The following is a 21,570-nucleotide window of genomic DNA, read 5'->3' as shown; positions in this document are numbered from 1 at the left end:
CAATTTTTAAATGAACTAGTAATTTTCCCTTTTGCCTTCTTGAGTGATTCTTGTAATCTGTATCAAGAAAGTGTCAATTTAAATTGAGAAAACACCTTCGGAAACCAATGTTTTGTGGGCTACTTCAAATGGGCTACTTTAATATATGAACTTGTTTTCTGATTGACACACCTGTTTTTTTCTCCTTTCCTCAACTAAAGACAGAGACTCACTAGTCACTGTACAAAGCCGTCTAAATGCTAAGGATTTCAGTATCACAGGCCCTAGCTGAAGAATGCTGTAATCTCTAATGCCCTTCTGATTCCGGGAGTAAGGCCAGCATGATCACAATGCACTCTTGTTATGGCTGAATGTCCCTCTGCAGAGAATAGTGTTTCTCAAATGTGTTTGATCAGAGCCACATTAAGAAATACATTTTGTTTCACTTCTGGGGGCACATAGATCCAAAAGACTGGTATAAAAATTTCTCAGAACAACTCCATTACACGTAAAGCACCCTGAGATTGTTCTATTCTTCTATATTTCATTTAAAAAAAAAAAGTGATGGTCTCCATCTACCAAACCGATATATAATACCCTAGAGGTGATAATTTATGGTTTAGAAAACACTGGCTTGGAAAAAGACTTTTGATTTGTAGTCAGTCTTTCCACGTTTCCGTACACCTCTGAGAGTTTCCTGCAATTGTTTTCCTCTAAAGGATTACTGCGCCCTCAGTTTTGTGTAAAGGATCTGTGATGGGGCCGGTCCCCTTCTTCCTGGCTCCTTTAAGAGGGTGGTAACTGCCCAACAGTGGAGGCGGAGTGGCAAGTCTCACCAAGTCGCTGACACAGCCCAGTCCCGCTTTTCCAGTTCTTGTGAAAGCCTTGTGCATGTGCATGTGCGTGTACGTGCGCGGAGGGCGGCTAAGGGTGAGATCGCGGGATACCCAGAGGGCTTGTTAAAAGCGAGCCTCGGCAAACAGAGCCTCAGGGGCGTCTCTGCGCTCGCGTGCTCGGCGAACCCAGGAGGGTAGACGCGTGCGCAGAGCTAGTCTGTTCCGGCCCTGTGGCGCCCGCGCGCGCTCCCGCCGAGCCAAAGTCCAAGGTGGGCTCCGGCGCGCGGCCGGCGCGGCGGCGCGCGCCAGGGGGCGGTCCTGAGCGGTCGGCACCGCCCTCCCTCCGCGCGCTCCTCTCCTCCCAGTCTCCCTCGCGCTTCCTGCACTACGGTAGTCGCCGCCGCGTCCGCGTCCCCGATCCCTTCCCTGTCTCGCTCGTGCTGGCTGTGCCATGGCGGCCTTCAGCAAGTACCTGACCGTGCGAAACTCCTCGCTGGCGGGGGCCACGTTCCTGCTGCTTTGCCTGCTCCACAAGCGGCGCCGCGCCCTCGGCCTGCACGGGTAAGAAGGCCCGTGGCCGCGCCGTCTTCCCGGGCCCGAGCTGGAGCTCCCCGGGCTCTGTTCTCCTTCGCCCGGCGGACGATCCCCTTTGCTCCGCGGGGTCAAGTGGAGCCGGGGCTGGCCGCGGGCGCTGCCGGGCTCCAATGTCAGGGTGTCCGGGTGTCCCGCGACGCGGGAGTTCTCCGTGTTCCCTGCGCTCAGCCTGCCTGTCTAGCTGCCCACTCTGCCCCCGGGGGTGTGAATCTTTTTCTTGCACCCGCTAGCAAACCTGTGCCTCTGACCCGAGGAGTCGCCCCCCATATCCTCCCCTTTTTACATCAACTCCACCACCTCCTTTTTTGCATCAACTTTCTGGGTGTGTTATAGGTTTGCCATCTCATCTGACTGTCAGTGGGTTTGCTTTGTGGACGTTTATGTGTGATTTGAGGATGAGGATTGGACCCACAGGCTGGAGGCTGTTGTTTAAGTCAGTGGGTGAGGTTTGGCATGAATCCTTAGTAGTTGCCATTGAAAGTCGCTAGGATGGTTCATGTGAACTATCCCAGATCCACTTGTAAAGTTGCTTTCTAAAGTGGTGTCCGTTGGAGTTGGTCAGTGGACGCCCTGGCATTTCAGCCGAAAAGGCTGAATGGGTTCCGAGGTGTTTGGAGGGCAAGGTTCCCTTTCCTGATTCGCAGGTGGAAGGTGCAAGTGTGCTTTAGATCAGGGTTAGGAGCTCTTTTGATTATACTCCGTTGCTTCTCCCTCGAGAATTTTAATGTTTAAATTTAACTTTGGGAGATTATAAGATTAGAGAAGGAATAGAATAGAGAATTGAGTTACTTGTTGTGGGGTTATAGATATAATTTATTTGCTTCAGCAAATGAATGAGAAAAGGCTATGTCAAGTCTGCTTGCCTGGAAAGTATTAGGTGTTTCATATGGAATCTTGGCATAGTGTTTTCATACATTTTATCTCATTCATTTCTTTGGGCAGGTATTGTTGCCTTCTCTTTTGGTTTGCCTATTATATCTGATTAGTAGTAAACGTTGATTTAAAACATTGACAAGTGGGCTTCCTTCCCATGAAGTTCTTCCTAAACCTTCCCCTGTCCCTGATTTCTTTATCTTATTAAAGTTTGAAGTAGTGGCCTTTCTTTTCCTTCGTAAATCTGCTTAACAGAGTTGAAAATGATTGGCATCTTCGTCGGAACAATACAGAGCTTTTTCTTCTATCCAGTTTGCTTTTAAAATACTTATTCTGGAAAATATAAACAAAATTTTAGATGAGATTGTATGTTTTCTGAGCTCCCAGTTGCAAATGGAAGTTATGCCTTATCTGGCAATATGCCAGTAGAAAATGTTGAATGTTGTAAAATAACTTTGAATTACACTTTTGCGGAGAAGTATTTCAGGGCATGAAACAGGTGTTTTATTATGGGAGAGGGGGATTTGAGGACTGCCCTAACAGCTCTGGCTTGCTTTTATGATTTTTTTTAAATAAAAACTTCATTTTATTGTAGAATTACATACTTGTAGAAAAATACATGTAAGTGTAGGGCTTGAAGAATTTTCACAAATGAAACTCACTCATGTAATCATCACTCAGATCTGCACCCAGTTAAGAACATTGTCAGCATCCCAGAAACACTCTCCAAGTCCTTCAGGTCCCTTCCAGTCACAGCTAAAGTAGTTCCTGATTAATAAGGCCATAGATAATTGAGTGAGGGAAAGTTTAAGCATAATCTGATGGGAAATAGTAGCTATAATAGCAAAACAATATAATATAATCTGGCTTAGTAAGTAATTTTGGGTGTTTATTCATTATTAATGTAAAAGGCTCTATAGATCTCTTTTTGAGAAATTTTGTAAACTTTGGAGGGGATTAAACTATGCAGCAGTTAATTTACTAAACAAAAGATTCTTGTTAATCTTTTGCACTGGCAGTACAGTACTAAGGAAAATCTTTATTTTACACATTAAATCATTTGTGGGAGGCAAATGCAAATTATGAGCAGATAAGCTTGAATTTTAAATTACAGAGATAAAGTGGTTGAATTATTTTAAAGTCATGAAGAATGGTGTCAAATCTATCTCTGTAGATAATATACTTCCAGAATCATTTGGATATCTTTCAGTTGCCGTCTTTGGCATCCTAGTGTTGTAGCCACTCATTCCGGCAAACAAACTCACTCAGAAGGACAATGCAGATGGTGGAGTGCAGTTATTACACTGGGGGACCCAAGGCAGAGTCTCTTCTTAGCCAAGGACCCTGACCAGTTTTTGTGAAAACCTTATATACTCTTAAGTGTACGTGCCCAAACCCACCTCCCCAAATTCCCTGAAACTAGTCTGAACAAAGGAAAAGAAAGATACAAAGTTAATCCGTGATTCATATGCCTTAAGCCTAGGTAATTAACAGTGGACAATTATCAATAGGCCTGTGGCCATACCCCAATAAGCATAATAAAATTTATGATTCTATTTGGTTACACAGATAATTAGGATATTCTTTTAGGCTACGGAGAGTCTAGGTACGAGCCCTGGGGCTCTTACATCCCGGGGGTCTGGTTTTCCAGTTGGTATGTCGTTTCCATAGATATTGGGCATATAGCTCAAAGTCCACAGTCCGGCCAAGATGGGGTGCTGCTTTCAAGATGGAGCTTGTTCTGTCTGTTTCCTCCTTCAATAGTTTGAAGATTAGAAAATTCTAACTTTATATTTTACTGGCTTTTTGGGTATCTTTGGTAACAGGGCTAATTAACTTTACTATCTAGAGCCTAATTAAAGAAATTGTGACTGCTTGACCTTTATAGCTTGTCTGTGCTATTGACAAATTTGTCTTAGAAGATATTCCTTAGAACCAGATAGGTAATAAAGATAGTAAAATCACTTTAAAAGATACAATGTTACGTTATTCCAGACATTGGGAGAATGAGTAATTTAATCTTCTGAGTAGTTTTTAGTTATATATGATTTGACTGGGAGAAATATACTTTTTATTACAGAAAATCTCACACGCATTCAAAGTAAGCAGAATAATTTTGTGGACCCCCATACACTCTACACAAAAAGTACCATCAACATTCTACCATTCTTGTTTCATCTATAGCTCCTTGCTCCCTACCCCTTATTTTTTAAAGATTTTTAGGTAAAATTTGTATATATTGAGCTGTACACATCCTGCGTATTTTTAAAATAAATAGATGCAACAGTTTAACACATTCCTTTTGCAAAATTAGAACGTTTTCATCTCCCCAGAAAGTTCCCTTGTATTTGTTTTATATGACCACTGTACTAACTTTTTCACCCTAGTTTTGATTAGTCATACATCTTATTTGTTTATTATTTATATGGAGAATAGTGGAATCATTTTATTCATGGATAAAGGAGACTCATGTATTCAGTTCAAGGGAATTATCTGTTTCATAATGTATTACCACACTAGGTGCTGTGAGATGGAGGTGTTTGTATGCATGTGTCACACGTACATTCAAAAAATATATGACATCTTTAAGTGTGAATTAGTTAAAAATGTAAGATGATGACTATGCAGTGTACAGACAGGCCTTAGACATTTCTGAAAGAAGAGATTAATATGGTTGGGAAGAGTTAAGGAAGGTTTTATGAAGGATATGAGCTAAGCCTAGAATGAGGGTAGGAATGAATGACTGGAGATAAATTGAATGTTAACAGAAGCCTTTATCAGATTTTTGTTGCATTTTGTGAGGCATGGTCGTGCTCTTTCAGTCCAGTGTCCACTGCCACGAGAGCTCTTTTTAAGAAACACAAATATGGTCATGTTATTTCATCATTCAACTCCTTCAGCTATTCTAAAATACAAAATTCTTAGCATGAGAGAATGGTGTTCGTGATCTGGTCCTTTACTACTTAGCCAGCCATATGAAATTAATAGTCTCTGAGCAGGATGAGCTCTGCCCAGCCGTTGCCGTCTAATTGTAATCATTCTCATCCCCACCACTTCTTCCCACCCTTTGATGTGTATTTTCCTTCATGACTCAGTTCAGTTAGCACTTTCTTTTAAATGTTGTCTGTCTTTTCCTGATCTCCAAACTGATGTTGTTGTCCTCTGCTCTCATGCTGCGCTAAGCATTCCTCTGCTCTGTATTGTACCAGTTTATTTTCTTGGCTTCTGTCTGCATCAGACTGTGAGTTTCTGGAGGCTATGAACTGAGTTATCTTTACATTCCTAGTTTGCATATGTCACAGGATAGACATTCAGAAGCATTTATAGGGTGGACAAATGATACAGGATAGTTGAAGACTTTTTAAGGATAATTGACAGGCAGTTGGAGATGGGGTACTAGCACAAACATGAGTTAAAGGCATTATCTTCAGAGAGGTGATAGTTGTGTGCCTGAGATTATATAACAGGAACTGGGGGTAGGGGAGGGTAGGAAATCAGTGGGCCAGTTTTAGAAGGCAAGGCAGGGACCAGTCAACATTGCCAAACTATTTTATGATCTTAAAAAAAAACAAAGAGCAGAAGCAGAACAAAGCAGTTTTCTTTCTCTTCTCATGAATGCTTGTCAGAGTTCAGATTTCTCATCCTGGGTTTCAGAATCTGCCTTTATCTGGTCTCACCTTACCTGCTAATCTTTTATTCCGTAACCTGTTCCAAATAGACCAGTTTCTGCACTGTTTTCTGAACAGGCCACACTGCTTCTTGGCTTTGGAGCCTTATTCATGGTTTAGCCATACCTGGAATATCTCTTTCTATATTCTTTGTTCTTCAACTCTTATCCTTTAAAGGTTAGGTCAAGGTCACCTTTTCCATGAAGTGTTTTTAAACAACTTTTAATCTGAATGATAAGCATTCCCCTTTAGTCTTATGAACCGTGTGTTTAGGTACTTTTTTTGTTTCATCTATTAATTGTTTGAGTGTGATCTAGTTGTTGGCCATCAAAATGTAGCCATGTCCACCAGCTTATGGGGTGGTCCTTTGTCTTTTTCAAAGCCCCAGTCTGTAGATGGTAGGAATAGCCAAATGTTTCTGAAGAGTTTCAGAAAGTTGTGTTTTTCTTAGTCATGCCTTGCTTCACTTCTATGTTTCTGCTCTATTTTAGCTTCCACTTATATCTTGTCTCTTGAACCTGTCATTTTGGTATCTGCCTTGATTCCTCTAAATTCACAAATCAGGTTTTGTTGTAGAGGTTTTTGAAAATTTGGAAATAGTGGCAGGGATTATATCACAACATGTTGTTGTTGTTGTTTAATCATTCAGTTGTGTCCGACTCTTTTGCAACCCCATGCACTGTAGCCCACTAAGCTCCTCTGTCCATGGAATTTCCCAGGAAAGAATACTGGAGTGCTCTTCTCCAGGGGATCTTCCCAACCCAGGGATCGAACCCAGGTCACCTGCATTGCAGGAGGATTCTTTACTTCTGAGCCATTGGGGAAGCACCATATCACGACACAGAGAACAGCTTAAAATGAAGTTCTTTTATTTACAAGTTTCTTGGACATTCCCATATGGGGGCCACCCCTATAACATCCACTCTCATGGTTCACCCTAAGGGTCTCATTCCCCCTGTTAGAAATTTGTTAGCTTTGTTGGATGCTATAGGGGTTGGCCCCATATGGATCCTCAGAATAAAAAGGAGATGCTTAAGTAGCTATAGGTGAAGAAGATCTCAAAGGATTTGCCAGGAAAAGCAGCTATGTACAGAAACCAACTGATGAAGTTCATTTCCTCAGAACTGTGTAGCTGTCTGTGGTGCCTCAGGTAACTGGGTACAGACCGCTTAGTAAATTACACGTCTCAGTTTTTGGCACATTAGCATCATTAGCCAGGCAGTCTATTTTAGGGCTTTTGCTATTGCCATTCCCCTGCCTGTAATTCTCTTTCCTCATTTATCACTACTGTTTTCTCTCCCATTTTTCAGTCTTTTAGCAGATGTCTTCTCAGTGAGACCCTCCACTGGCACTTAGTGTAAAACTACATCCTTCACATACACCCTCACTGCCTGCTTTCTTGGCTCTATTTTTCTCTGTAGCACTTAGCACTATCAATTGCTTATTTAATTCACATATTAACTTACTTATTGTATCTCTGCTGCTGGAATGTAAGTTCCATGAGGGCAAGAAATTTTTGTTTGTTTTGTTCATTGTTATAAGTCCAGTGGCTAGAGCTATGGCTGGCATATAGTAGGCACTCAAAAAAGTTTGTTAAATGACTACCTCTGAAATGCTCATTTCTTAGAGCTTTAGTTACTATTGTTTTAAATAACAGTTTTTTTCTTGCTACAAATGTAAATGTTGTCTCCTTAAGTATATTATGAACTCTTTAGGAGCTGGGCCGCTTCTATATGTATGCATAAAGCATATCTTAGAAATGTATAAAAATAGTATCATTATTATTATATTTTATAACCTGCTTTTGATAGTTAGCAGTAGAGTGAAAACATTAAAAACAGTTTTAAAAAATTGAAAATCATGTATAATGGGATCACCATAATATACATATTGTTTTATTTTTATTACCTTTATTATTTATATGCATAGATTTTTACATAGCTGTATGCATGCTTTGCTATTTTCATTTTAAAGCATAGACATCATTATTGTGTATTTACATGAACCTCTACTATATTTTAAAAGAAATCTATAAATACTCCTTTGTATGACTATATCATAATTTATTTTACCCTTAAATATTGGATATCTAGATTGCTTCTGTAATTTTTATGGACAATACTGTATGTATTTGTGAGTGAACATTTCTCTCTCTGCTGAATTATTTCCTTGGAATAATTGCCAGAAATAGGATTAATGAAGGAAAGTTACAAGCTTTCCTTAGTGTAGTTTATACCTTAGTTTATATCTTTCCTTTTCCAGAAAAGGTGTAAACATTCTAGAGCTACACAAGTTCTACATATTACTTTTTAAGAATTGTGCCATAGAATACTATGAATGAGTGCTAGTTTAATTCTCTAATCATCATTAGAAGATCATGGTATCTGGTCCCATCACTTCATGGGAAATAGATGGGGAAACAGTGGAAACAGTGTCAGACTTTATTTTTTTGGCCTCCAAAATCACTGCAGATGGTGATTGCAGCCATGAAATTAAAAAACGCTTACTCCTTGGAAGAAAAGTTATGACCAACCTAGATAGTATATTGAAAAGCAGAGACATTACTTTGCCAACAAAGGTCCTTCTAGTCAAGGCTTTGGTTTTTCCAGTGGTCATGTATGGATGCGAGAGTTGGACTGTGAAGAAAGCTGAGCACTGAAGAATTGATGCTTTTGAACTGTGGTGTTGGAGAAGACTCTTAAGAGTCCCTTGGACTGCAAGGAGATCCAATCAGTTCATTCTAAAGGAGATCAGCCCTGGGATTTCTTTGGAAGGAATGATGCTAAAGTTGAAACTGCAGTACTTTGGCCACCTCATGTGAAGAGTTGACTCATTGGAAAAGACTGATGCTGGGAGGGATTGGGGGCAGGAGAAGGGGACAACAGAGGATGAGATGGCTGGATGGCATCACCGACTCGATGGATGTGAGTCTGAGTGAACTCCGGGAGATGGTGATGGACAGGGAGGCCTGGCGTGCTGCGATTCATGGGGTCGCAAAGAGTTGGACACGACTGAGCGAGTGAACTGAACTGAATCATCATTAAGGGATATTAGAATTTTTTTGATAGGGGGATTATTTTAGAGGGGTAAAGTAATGTTGAAGACTTATTTTAATTGTCACAAATGCATATTTTTACATGTGAAACTTATCTTTGTTATGGAGACGCTTGGTATAGTATAAAACATAGTCATTGGTGTTAGATACAGGTTCAGGGTTTTATTCAACTGTCTGCTAGACCTGTGATCTTGGTCAATTACTCAACTTCTTTGAGCCTCAGTTTTCTTATCTGTAGAACGTGAATAATGGTATTTACTTAACTGAGTAGTTGTGAGGATTAAATGAGGAAATGTCCTAACTCAGTAGCTGGAACAAAGCTCAGAAGATAAAGTGAAGTGGCTCAGTAGTGTCCGACTCTTTGCAACCCTGTGGACTGTAGCATCCGTCCGTGGCTCCTCCGTCCATGGGATTTTCAAGGCAAGAGTACTGGAGTGGGTTGCCATTTCCTTCTCCAGGGGATCTTCCCAACCCAGGGATTGAACCCAGGTCTCCCGCATTGTAGGCAGATGCTCTTACTGTCTGAGCCACCAGGGATAAAAGATAACTTTAACTTTCCCTTTGCTTGCTAACAGACAGCAAAAACCCATTGTGAGGTTCTCAATAATTATTGAACCTTCCTAAAAATTTTCCTCACAAAAAAAAATATGCCCACAAAAATCTCCCTAAAGAAACCTTTTGAATCAGAGTTGGAAAGTATTTAAGTTACTTTTTATGTGACATGGTTTCAAGCCTTAGTGTTTTTCAGTTGTTGCTTCCTGAATATGATACTCTTTTTCCCAGCCCCTTAAAGAGGAGGTCTGAAACTGAATTCATTATTCTAAGTGTGGTCTGATCGGGTGGAATAGGTTGTTACCTGCTTTGTAGATCCAAAGCTTTTGTTAAAATAGATGAAGTTGCATTCATTATTGTGGCAGTAAGTATTCTTTACGCATATTTTAGCTTTCACAATTGTTTCTCTCCTTTCCCCTTCTCAACTTGCTGGTTTGATTTTTTTTTTTTTTTTTAAACCTGGGTATGGGTATTTACAAGTTATCTTTGGGCATGTTACTTCCTGCAAAATTTTTTTTATCCTGCACATTAGTATTCCTTCTGTATATTTAGTCAGTAAATTAAGTTATTGGATAAGACTAAGTGTAGAACAATATATTTGTAGCACTATAACCTTTCTTTTAAATGATGCCCTCTGGGTGTTATATTGGTTCTCATCTTTAACCTGGTTCCTTTTCACATGTTTTCTTCTAGTGATGATTTGGTCCTCTGACAACAGGGCTAGGTGTCAGGGCCAGAGTCCTTCCTGCTCTGTGATGTTTCTGCTGGAGTCAGTGGTGAAGGGTCTTTCTTTTTTCGTCATGGATGATGAATATCACCACCTTCCACTCTGCTGCAATGAATAGAAACTGAAATTATAATTTTTGGCCACACCACATGGCCTGCAGGATCTTAGTCCCCTGACTAGGGATCAGACCTGTGCCCCCTGAAGTGGAAAGGCGGAATCCTAACCACCGGACCACCAGGGAATTCACTGAATTGGAATTGTGAAGTAGAGATAGGCACTCTTTGTAATTTTCTTTATGGAGTTATATATACCAAATTAAGTTTTATTCAAAATGGGTAGTGTATTTCTCTATTGTTATTTTTTTGGAATGATTCTTTACAGAATGTTAGAGATGTTTAAAAATGACATGTGTAGTCATTTCTAGAAAAAATTAGGCATAAGGCCCTTGGTTAAGAATATGGCTTTTATCATAACGTTCTTTTTATGAGGAAATAACTTTTGTTTTAGGCATCTCTATCAGGAATATAACCTTCCATAGCATTAGGATAAAATGCTCTGGATAATTGATCGGTTGTTCCCAATAGTTGTGGGGACTATTATGCATATTTAAGATAGTTTGAAGCCCTGCTAGGTGAAACTAGTAAGTGTGCTTAAAAGTGTTTTTTTTTTTAATTCATTTGTTGTCCTTTGGATAATTAGCAGTCCTAAATGAATGCAGTTAGACTAATAAAGTATAAAATTGAAAATAAAGCTCATCAAAGCATTCAGCTATATTGATATCTGTGAATCACTGCTATAATGATACTGTAATAATAGAAATAAACGTGGGTTATATGATTTATTCTCTGCTTAAGAAGTTATCTATTGGCATTAAAAATGAATTATGTGAATGCATGTATTTTGCATATCTTCAACTTGCTTGTAAAAAATGCTTCATAATAATTTGCATCAAACTCAATCTTCTGGCTCTAAATTCAGTGTCACTATCATTCTCTTTTCATTGTATCTTAGAAGTGAACTTAGGTTATAGCAGAAGAAGGAACTGAGGTACGGTCAGATGTTTTCCTCATTTCAGAACAAGGACTGGAGGCGTAGGTTGGCATGGGAATCAGTGAACCACTCAAAGAAAGGAACCCAAAGATCATGCACTAACTCATAAAATGTTGCATGCCTGCTACATGTTAGATGCTGGGTTTATCAGTTCAGTCGCTCAGTTGTGTTCGACTCTCTGTGACCGCATGGAGTGCAGCACGCCAGGCCTCCCTGTCCATCACCAGCTCCTGGAGCTTACTCACACTCATGTCCGTCGAGTCGGTGATGCCATCCAACCATCTCATCCTCTCGTCCTGGGTCTGTAGAGATGAATAAAAGCTCCTGTTCTCAAGAGTTGGGGTATGATCCAAGTCTGTACCTTCATTCAACACTTAGTGGTGGCTCCTGAGGACACACAGTAGTAAGTGAGGTAGGTCTGTTTCCTAGATGGATCCCATAGTGGGAGAAGACCTATTTCATTTTAGTTTTGTATTGGGCACTTGGGAAGATTAAAAATTGAATTAGAATTTTTGCTGTTAAGAAACTCACAACTATTGAAAGAATCCTGTGTCTTAACATTTCACACTGAATTTCTAGTTTAGAACATCTGGTATATTTTATTTAAAATATTATTTCTGCATATACCTCTGAATACAGTTTAGTTGTATCAGGAAATGAGATTTAATTCAACATTTTAAACATTTGCTTTCCCCTGCAGTAATGCCCAAGATGTGTTGTTTAGGAAGCAAGTGTCAGAGAATCAATGAAATGATCCCCATTTTTAATAGATCGGGTAATTTCCAGTTTAACTATTGATGGGTGAATACATTTCTCTGTGTATTTTATCATTGGCTCAACAAAATAGCTACTTCCCCATCACTGAAGAAAGTTTCAGTGTTGGAGGAAATAAAACATTGATCCAGTACATTCTACTGAATGCTTGTTATATGTCACTAGGCTAGGTAAGTACTGAGATACCAAATTGATGAACGTTATTTCTAACCTCGGTTTTATGGAAATGCAAATACATAGAAAAGTTTTATTGTACAAATCAATATCAGTAGACGTTTGGTCTAATAATAATTCTGTGGGAGGGAGCTCTGAGCTGAGAATGTTTGATTGTTTTGGTTGTTACCTGGGGAGGTTTCACTCTTGGACCTGATCTTAAGAGATAAGGAGTAAAAGGCATTCCAGGTAGGGAAGGTAGCATGAGCAAAGGTATGGTGTCGGTGGAATTATGATTCGAGAAGGACTTTCAAGACATGAAGCTGGTAACATTACTATTAACTGTTTATTGAGCACTTGTCATATTCTAGGTTTAAATATTTTGCATTTATTCCTTACAACAGTCTTTTGAGATAGTTGTTTTATTATCTTTATTTTATTGGGGAGTAATCAGAAAGGTAAAAATGACCCCTGATGATAAGAGTTCTTATGGTTGAATTAGCCATGTAGAGGGTAAAGGACGGAGTAAAACACTTATATCAGTCCTTCAGATTGACTTAGATTTGTAACCAAGCAAGGCCTCATGCGCCCATTCTTGCAGAAAGCCAGACTCTTGACAGCAGGTGTTTTCAGCCAAGTAAGGGTTTGTTGCAAGAGGCCAGGCCTGGGAGTGAGAGCCTGTCCTCAGATCCATTTTGTTTTTTGAGTTGGAGATTGTCTTAAAGGGGAAGAACAAAGAGGATGGGCCTAATCATCATCTGTGACTTTTTTTAATCATAGTTTTGGGAGTCAGGATGTTCTAGCTTAGGAGTCTCAGACCAGGTGGTCCATGGCTTGGGGGTCTGTTATCTGATCTTGCCCTGGAGAAACAACCTGGGTTAGTATGTTAATGATGATACACAGACTAGCGATTTTAGTACATTAACGATGTTATCGACACCAGCAATTTTAGTCATCTGACTGTGGTTGATTAGTGTTCAGTTAGCACAGGATTGAGGTCAGAGGGGACAAAAAAGGAGTAAAGAATTGGTTAGAGAGATTAATCATAAACTCAGTAAGGGAGCTTAGATTCAAAAGAATAGCCAAGAATCATTGGGGGTGGGGTAGGGAGGGGAAAGAATTATTCAGAGGTTAGAAAGAAGTCTTATGTTGAATTCAAAGTGAAGTTAATTGTTACATTAACAGTTTTGTCATAGTACATTAGTATTGACGTATTATAATCATTGGAGGAGGTAGTGGTAACCCACTCCAGTATTTTGCCAGGAAAATCCCATGGACAGAGGAGCCTGGTGAGCTACAGTCCATGGGGTCGCAAAAGAGTGGGACACAACTGAGCAACTGGGCACTGAGCATATTACAGTCATGGTGAAATACTGTTTAAGATCTTGAAAGCTTTTTTATTGTACATTATACAACAAAATGTCGGAGAAGGCAATGGCAGCCCACTCCAGTACTCTTGCCTGGAGAATCCCAGGGACGGGGGAGCCTGGTGGGCTGCCGTCTTTGGGGTCGCACAGAGTCGGACACGACTGACGCAACTTAGCAGCAGCATATTTGAACTACATACTTTGTTCTCTTAGAGAACTGAGGTTTTGAGGACTTCACTTTGCTGTTAGGCCTTAAGTTAAGGTTTCTTGAGTGACACTATAGGAAACAGCAATTGAAAACTCACTTTAAATGTTACTTATGACATCAAGTCGGAGAAGGCAATGGCACCCAACTCCAGTACTCTTGCCAGGAAAGTCCCATGGATGGAGGAGCCTGGTAGGCTGCAGTCCATGGGGTTGCTAAGAGTCAGACACAACTAAGCGACTTCACTTTCACTTTTCACTTTGATGCATTGGAGAAGGAAATGGCAACCCACTCCAGTGTTCTTGCCTGGAGAATCCCAGGGATGGGGGAGCCTGGTGGGCTGCTGTCTATGGGGTCGCACAGAGTCAGACACGACTGAAGCTACTTAGCAGCAGCATGCAACAAAATGTAGAAAAGTGCGTGAAATACATATATGAATTAATGTCTTTTTTTTGTGTAACTAGCACCCAAGTCAAGAAATATCTTTGCCATCCACCCAGAAGCCTTCCACTTGGCCCTTCCTAATTACAGCCCCTTCCCTCTATAGTCCTGACTTCTCTGGTAATGGCATCTTTGTATTTCTTTATAATTTTTATCATCCAAAGCTACACTCCTGAGCACTGTAATTTAATTGTGTTTGTGGGGGTTTTTTTGTTCAAGTCTCTCTTAATCTCTGTGTCCCCATGCCCTTTCTCTTTCCCTTTTCTTTATTATAGTTTATTTGTTGAAGCAACCAGGTATTTCCACCTATACAGGTTTGCTAATCTGTCTTATGCCTCTTGTGTCATTTTTCCTCATTTTCTGTATTTCCTCTAAATTGGTAGTTGAATTGAAGGGCTTGATCAAGTTTAGATTTTGGGTTTTGGACAAGAATGCTTCCTAGGTGTTGATGTGGTATACTCTGTTGCAAGGTATATAATGTCTGGTTGTTTCTCTTTTTGTAATTTGAGCAGCCATTGATATTTGATGCCTAGAACAATGAACTTATTAGGGCTTACAAAATGGTGATATTTGAATTGTGTTCTTACTTCCTTTGTAAGGTGGAATGCTTCCATAAAAAGAAACTTTTCTTCATCTGTTTGGTTATCCAGTGACACAGTTCAGTTAGGAAAGGCAGGATAGATATTTTCTTCTTTAGTTTTTAAAATAATACAGTTTATATGGCAGAAACCAACACAACATGGTAAAGCAATTTTCCTCCAATTAAAAAAAACAATAATGTATTAGTTTCTTATTATTCTCCAAAGATGATCAGTGAGTTTTTCTTAAGTGTCATTATGAGCTTATTGATTTACTCCTTGAAAAGAAGAATTTACTACTCTCTTTTAGATGCTTTGGAGGAACCTTTATGAATGCAGTGAATCTTATACATATATGAAATGTGCCTCAGTTATCAACTCTTGCATTGGTACCATTTCTATTTAAATTTTAGAATCAGCATGTTGGGATATTGATGAGAATTTTGTCTCATTTATAGATTAATTTCTAATACTGGTTATATTGCCCTTGCCTTTTTTTGATCAATCTTGCTATGATTGTAAAATGTGTCAGTTTTTTTAAAAAAATTGACTCTTAGTTTTGCTATACCTCTATTGTCTTTTATTTCATTTATTTGTATTTTCTTCAACTAATTTTGTTCTTTTTCAAATGTTCAGATAGATAATGATTTCAGTCTTTTCTAATGTATGCATTTTAGGTTATAAAGTTCTCTAAGCACTGTTTTGTTGCATCCCACAGGTTTTTTTGATACGTAAACTCTTATTTTGTAAACATATAATTTGAGCTATATGTCATTCATTTCAAATATTTAGAAAAATTTCTTAGACCCATGGCTTTTCACAAGAAAAATTGAATCTCTTTCTGTCAATTGTAACACACCATCCCAACAGTTATTTCTGAGTGGCTGCGTAGTTCCTTTGCCAGGTTTGTCTAGCTTCCCTTATGAGCTGTATTCAGTAGAGGACTGGCTGTGCTTTGTGGTTCGTATCTGGTAGTTGGTGCTGGCTGGTGGCTGGGATGCCCTGGTTTTCATTTTAGTGATTTTGTATCTTTCAGTAGGCTCAACAGTTGCTCAAATGGTAGTCTCAGGTCAGCATTCCAAGAAGTCAAGGTGAAAGCAGAAAGGGTTCCACACATTCTGTTGACTGGAGCAAGTCAGAAGCCTGGCCCAGATTCAAGGATGGGAGAAGATTTCCTCCATTTTAGGAATTTGTCTCAGTATTTAATCTACCACAATTTCCAGACATTTAGGGGTTTTTCTTGTATTTTTCTTTTTGCTGTTAATTACCAGCAAAATTGCTTTGTGGTTAGAGTATTGATTTGTTTTTTCATCATTTTGTTTTTACCTCTTTTAGTTGTTTGGAAGTTATTCTCTATTTAAATTTTTAAAATTTTTTACTGATTACCCTAGAAATTTTGACATCTGCTTACCTTTTCAAGTCTAAACCATTAATCAATAAGAAATGCTTCATCATCCTCCCAGGCAGTAAAAGAGCAGTGACCCCATTAACTTTGCCCCTGATTTAGATGCCATTTGTTGCTGTTGTTGGTTTTTTTAGTACTATAAGTCATTATGTTGTTGTTTTATATAATATTCACTTAGAGGTAATTATATATTTGCGATATTTGCTTTCCATTCCATCTTGCAATCTGTGCCTTCCAGCTGGAATCAACCCTCCTCTTCCCCGTAATATGTCCTTTAGAAATTTCTTTAGTACAAGTCTGCTCCTGATGACCCCTCTCCATGTTGTCAGGTAATGTCTTTATTTGCCTTCATTTGTGTAAGTGTCTTTTTTCCATAAATGTTTAAGTGTAGATTGGCAGTAGTTTTCTTTCTGTACATGGAAGATTTGATTCCATCATCTTCTGGTTTCCTTTATTCATGTTGAGAAGTCGCCTGTCAGTTTCTAACTGTTGCTCCTTTGAAGGTAATTATTCTTTTTTTCACCTGTAGCAATTTTTAAGAATTTATATTTGTCTGTGGTTTTCTGAAGCTCACTATAATTTGGTTAAGCGTGGATTTATTTTTTATATATCTTGCTTAGGATTCACAGGCCTTTTAACTTTTGTGGATTGGTGTCTTTCTTCCATTTTGGAATATTCTCAGCCTTTATCTGAGATCTGTTGAACCAATTGATGAGATATTTAATTTTAATTGTTGTATTTTTTATTTTTATTTTTAAGAATTCCATTTGGTTTTAAGTCTGTGCAGCTTTTTATTATTTCCTTGTCTTTGTAGATATCTTTATTTTATTTCCTTAAATACAGGCTGTGTTGTCTTATAGGATATGTTTGGAAATTCAAGTATCTGAAATCTTTTTAGATCTGCTTCTGTTTTCTCTGATCTCTGCTAGTTCTTGGTTATGGAGTTTAGTTTCCCGTGTGCTTGATTATTTTTGATTATGATCTGGACATGTTATTTAAAATCACTTGTAGGAGTAATTTTGAGGTTTATAGTAAACAATACTTTAATTTTAAGAGGAACGTTTACTTCTTAAAGTGCCTAGGAGCAGTGTTAGTTAGGGAACAACTTAAACCAAATTTCTTAAGAGAACATACTAAAATTTTTAATACAGTATCTTAATAAGCAGACGCAAGACTCACATTTCAGGTTTCATAGTTTTGTTTCCCAAAGGTGTTATATCATTCTATATTCACATTATTGTCATGTTGTTGTTTAGTGGCTAAGTCGAGTCCATTGTCAGGTTAATTCCTTTGAAATTAACGTCTCTACTTTTGAACTTCAAATCTCAACTTAAAAAAAATTATATTCTGGACAATCCCATATAGTTATCTTATTGGAACCTGAAAATTAGCACATTCACATTATTATTTCCCTGAATGCTTCTGTGATTATTATGGTAAATAGAATCACTGTCCTCAGGTCACTCAAGGTGTAAACTATTTGTGAGGCAAGAGTTAAAATGATCTTTACCTTTCAGGGCATAAATTTGGAGCTAATACTTCCAGTATCTTTACATGGTTCTTTAAATCTTTGTTCTTCTTTCATTTCCATATTTAGTTAGGCCTTTATGGCACCCCACTCCAGTACTCTTGCCTGGAGAATCCCAGGGATGGCGGAGCCTGGTGGGCTGCCATCTGTGGGGTTGCACCGAGTCGGACACGACTGAAGCAACTTAGCAGCAGTAGCTCTTATCTGTTCCCTCATCCTGTTATTTCTAGCAAATTTTTTTTGCATCTTTCTTTCCATTTTCTTAGCCACCAGCTTTGCTCAGCTCTTCATTGTTTCTGGTCCCTGATTGACCTTGGCTGTGTGTGTGCATGTGTGCTTCCCCAGCCCCACCCCCCACCCCCTTAAACACACTCAGTGTTTGATGTGGCTATGGAAGTGAAGTGGGAGAGAATAGAAATGACAAGGAAAATCCTTCTTAGAAAGCAGGTGGGAAAATCGTTAGTACATGAGAAATTTTGATAGCCTGAATTGAAATCGGGGCAATAGAGGAAGAGGAGAGCATGGAGAGAGATTGGATAAAAAGAGTAAGCGAAAGGGAGATTATCTAAGAATAATTCTCAAGTTTGTGGCTGGGGTTGGGTAGAAAAAGGTACATTCACTGAATTAGGATCCATTTCAGTATGAGAAAATGGAAGAGTAGATTTGGGGTGGAACAGTAAGTTCAGACATACAAATACATGGAAAGTTTAAAGTAGTTTCAGTAGATACAAGTACAAATATCTTATTTTAAAAAATGGATATTCAAGTCAGGAGTTCAGGAAAGATGAGGGTACTAGAGGTTTGGGGAGTCTTTGGAGTACAGGTGATAGCTGTTATCATGGTTTTGACTGAGGTGTTCTAGAGCGGTATCTCTAGACTCTAATGGATCTAATGATTCTGATAATTTTTTAACTTTGTTAAATTTTTCATCTTAGTAATGTTATAAATAAAAGAATATATGCACCTTCTGGGTCATCTGAATGACTATTGCAGATTTGTGTTTCTGTTTGTGTTTGAATGGTTGTTTGTCTCCAAAGAGACCACATGTAAACAGTAAACAGACCTGCTGCATTAGAACCTGTATTAGGTTGACATGTAGTAATGTAAAACTAAGAAAATCATTTTAAGCTTTTAAATTCATGTTGTTCAGTTGCTGAGTCGTGTCCGACTTTGCCAACCCATGGCCTGTAGCACATTAGACTCCCTTGTCCTCCACTCTCACCTGGACTTTGCTCAAATTCATGTCCATTGAGTCAGTGATGCTATCTAACCATCTCATCCTCTGTTGCCTCCTTCTCCTCCTGCCCTCAATCTTTCTCAGTATCAGGGTTTTCCCAATGAGTTGGCTCTTTGCATCAGGTGGCCCAAGTGTTGGAGCTTCAGTGTCAGCCCTTCCATTGACTATTCGGGGTTGATTTCTTTTAGGATTGACTGGTTTGATCTCCTTGCAGTCCAAGGGACTCTCACAAATCCTCTCTAGCACCACATTTCAAAACCATCAAGTTTTATATTTGTACTGAATTTTTTTGCTGTTAAAAGTTTCTTTTGTAGTGATAATTACAGGTGAAACTTGTCTTCATAGGATTTCTAAGTAACTGAACTCTTACTATAACGAAGCTTTGGATTTAAATAATGAAAAAGACATAGAGCAGCTGAGCAGTGTATTACTGCAATTGTCACAAACATAAAAGAACGTAGGGCTTTCGCGTGGATGATGTGTTGAGGGCCAGTGAAGGCTTCATAAATGTCATGGTACACACTGAATAAGATATTTTATGAAAGCTTGGAGGGAGAAAGTGATGGCAGAGTTGACTGACTGATCGTGTGACCTGTTGTGGGTGTGTGTATGTATATGCTTGTGTGGGTGGATATATGTGTGTACATATGTGTGTACGTATGTTTTATTTATGCAGAGTTCTCTTTTTGTGAGCAGTTATATTACATGAATCCCTGTTTATCTCTATAAATACCAATTTGTAATATTTATTTGCAATAAGGCTTATGATATTTTCTCTGAGTTTTTTGATTTTTTAGAATTTTCTTTGGGGGTATAGTAATAAATTGATTATCTCATCAGCATTCATAAAGCAGTGATTTAAAACCAGTTCATTGTTTACAAAGGAAAAATAGTATTATTAAGAACTCTCAGCTATTAACTAGCATATGTAACACATAAATAATTGCTCCTGCTTTTTTACCCCAGCACTGGCGAGTAGTTGGAGCAGTGCTGTCTCACCTGTCACTTTAAATGAACATTGATTCCATTTTTATTGGCTTTAACGTTTTTGCTTGTTTTTAAGTGATACATTGTATTTTGTGAATGTAGAGGAGCCGTAAAGGAAAAGAATATATTCAGCTGACTCTTAAACAGCATGGCTTTGAACTGTGAGAGTGTGCATACGTGTGGATTTTTTTTCACTAAATACTCACTTCAGTACTACACAATCCTTGGTTGAATCCAAGGATCTGGAACCTCAGATATGGAGGGCCTGCTGTAGAGTTATAAGTGAATTTTCAGCTTCGTGGAGGATCAGTGCCCCTGAACCTCATGTCAAGGGTCAGTTGTACTTAATTGTATTCTTATACATATTTAAGAAAGAACCAATTTAAGGCAATGCTGGAGTCTGTAAGAATTTTTTTTCCTTCAGGAGAGGTTAATCCATTACCCCAAGTCTAGAAAACACTGGTCTAGGAAAATGAACTAAGTGAGAAATTCTAGGATCAGAATTATTGTTCTGGATAACTAAACTCCGATTAAAGTTTTCAGAATTGTGTTCTTTTTTTGCTTAGTCTAGAAATTGTCTGAAAGCTTCTCTTCAGTTTTTGTCAGTTTCTTTTTCGTAGTCTCATAGTTTGTTGGAAGTTTCTGCTTATTAATTTTACATATTTTGTTGACTTTATTAAAGAACAGTTAACTCCTTCTCCCTCGCTTTTCCAATAAAGAACAAACAAAATTTACTTTTATATTGTATTCTTAGGAAAATGTCTCTCCTAAATTTTGGTCATCTTCCTTTGCTGCTGCTGCTGCTGAGTCACTTCAGTCGTGTCCGACTCTGTGTGAACCCATAGGTGGCAGCCCACCAGGCTCCCCTGTCCCTGGGATTCTCCAGGCAAGAACACTGGAGTAGGTTGCCATTTCCTTCTCCAATGGTGAAAGTGAAAAGTGAAAGTGAAGTCGCTTAGTCGCGTCTGACTCTTAGCGGCCCCATGGACTGCAGCCTACCAGGCTCCGGGATTTTCCAGGCAAGAGTACTGGAGTGGGTCATTTTTTCTTTTAGAGTTTTATTAAAGCTTTATTGATGCATAATGAACTGCTTATATTTAAAACACAACTTAGTAAGTTTTCACATGTAAGCATCAGTGAAACCATCACTCCAATCAAGATAACAAACATCTCCATCACTCCAAAGGTCCCCCTTACCCCTCTGTGGTCAGTCTTCTCCCCTCCACCAGCCTAAAGGCACCACTGACCTACTGCATAAAACTGTAGATGAGATTTGGCTGCTCTGGAATTTCACATCAGTGGAATCTAACAATGCACATTTTTTGTCTAGCTACTTTCAGTCAGCATCATGATTTCGAGATATTTTCATATTGCATGCATCTTTTTTTTTAATTATTGAATACATTTTATGGAAATACTTTGATTTTTAAAATCCACTTGCTTGTTGAACATTTGGATGTTTCAAGGTTTTGGCTATTAAAAATAAAGCTACTGTGAACATTTGTGTAAGGTCTATGTCTGGAAATACACTTTTATTTTCCTTGAGCAAATACTTAGTAGT

At 38.8% G+C, this 21,570-nt stretch overlaps 1 protein-coding gene across 2 annotated transcripts in view; it reads left to right on the top strand.

The window, feature by feature from the left end:
• Positions 1–898: 898 nt before the first annotated feature.
• ABCD3 (ATP binding cassette subfamily D member 3) overlaps positions 899–21,570 on the top strand; it is an 81,917-nt gene continuing 61,245 nt past the window's right edge. Inside the window, exon 1 of one of the 2 annotated variants that reach the window (XM_044944664.2) lies at positions 899–1,084. Coding sequence is in view for 1 of the 2 variants with exons in the window: in XM_006057556.4 (XP_006057618.3) it covers positions 1,267–1,376 (110 nt within the window). In the remaining variant the exon portion in view is untranslated. Of the gene's footprint in view, positions 1,085–1,155; positions 1,377–21,570 lie in introns of those variants that run through there. The other variant, XM_006057556.4, reaches the window with a different exon arrangement.

This window comes from Bubalus bubalis, chromosome 6, assembly GCF_019923935.1.
Source record: "Bubalus bubalis isolate 160015118507 breed Murrah chromosome 6, NDDB_SH_1, whole genome shotgun sequence".
Taxonomy (NCBI): domain Eukaryota; kingdom Metazoa; phylum Chordata; class Mammalia; order Artiodactyla; family Bovidae; genus Bubalus; species Bubalus bubalis.
The sequence above is the reverse complement of the archived record's forward strand: the minus strand, read 5'-3'. Positions and strand labels throughout refer to the sequence as shown.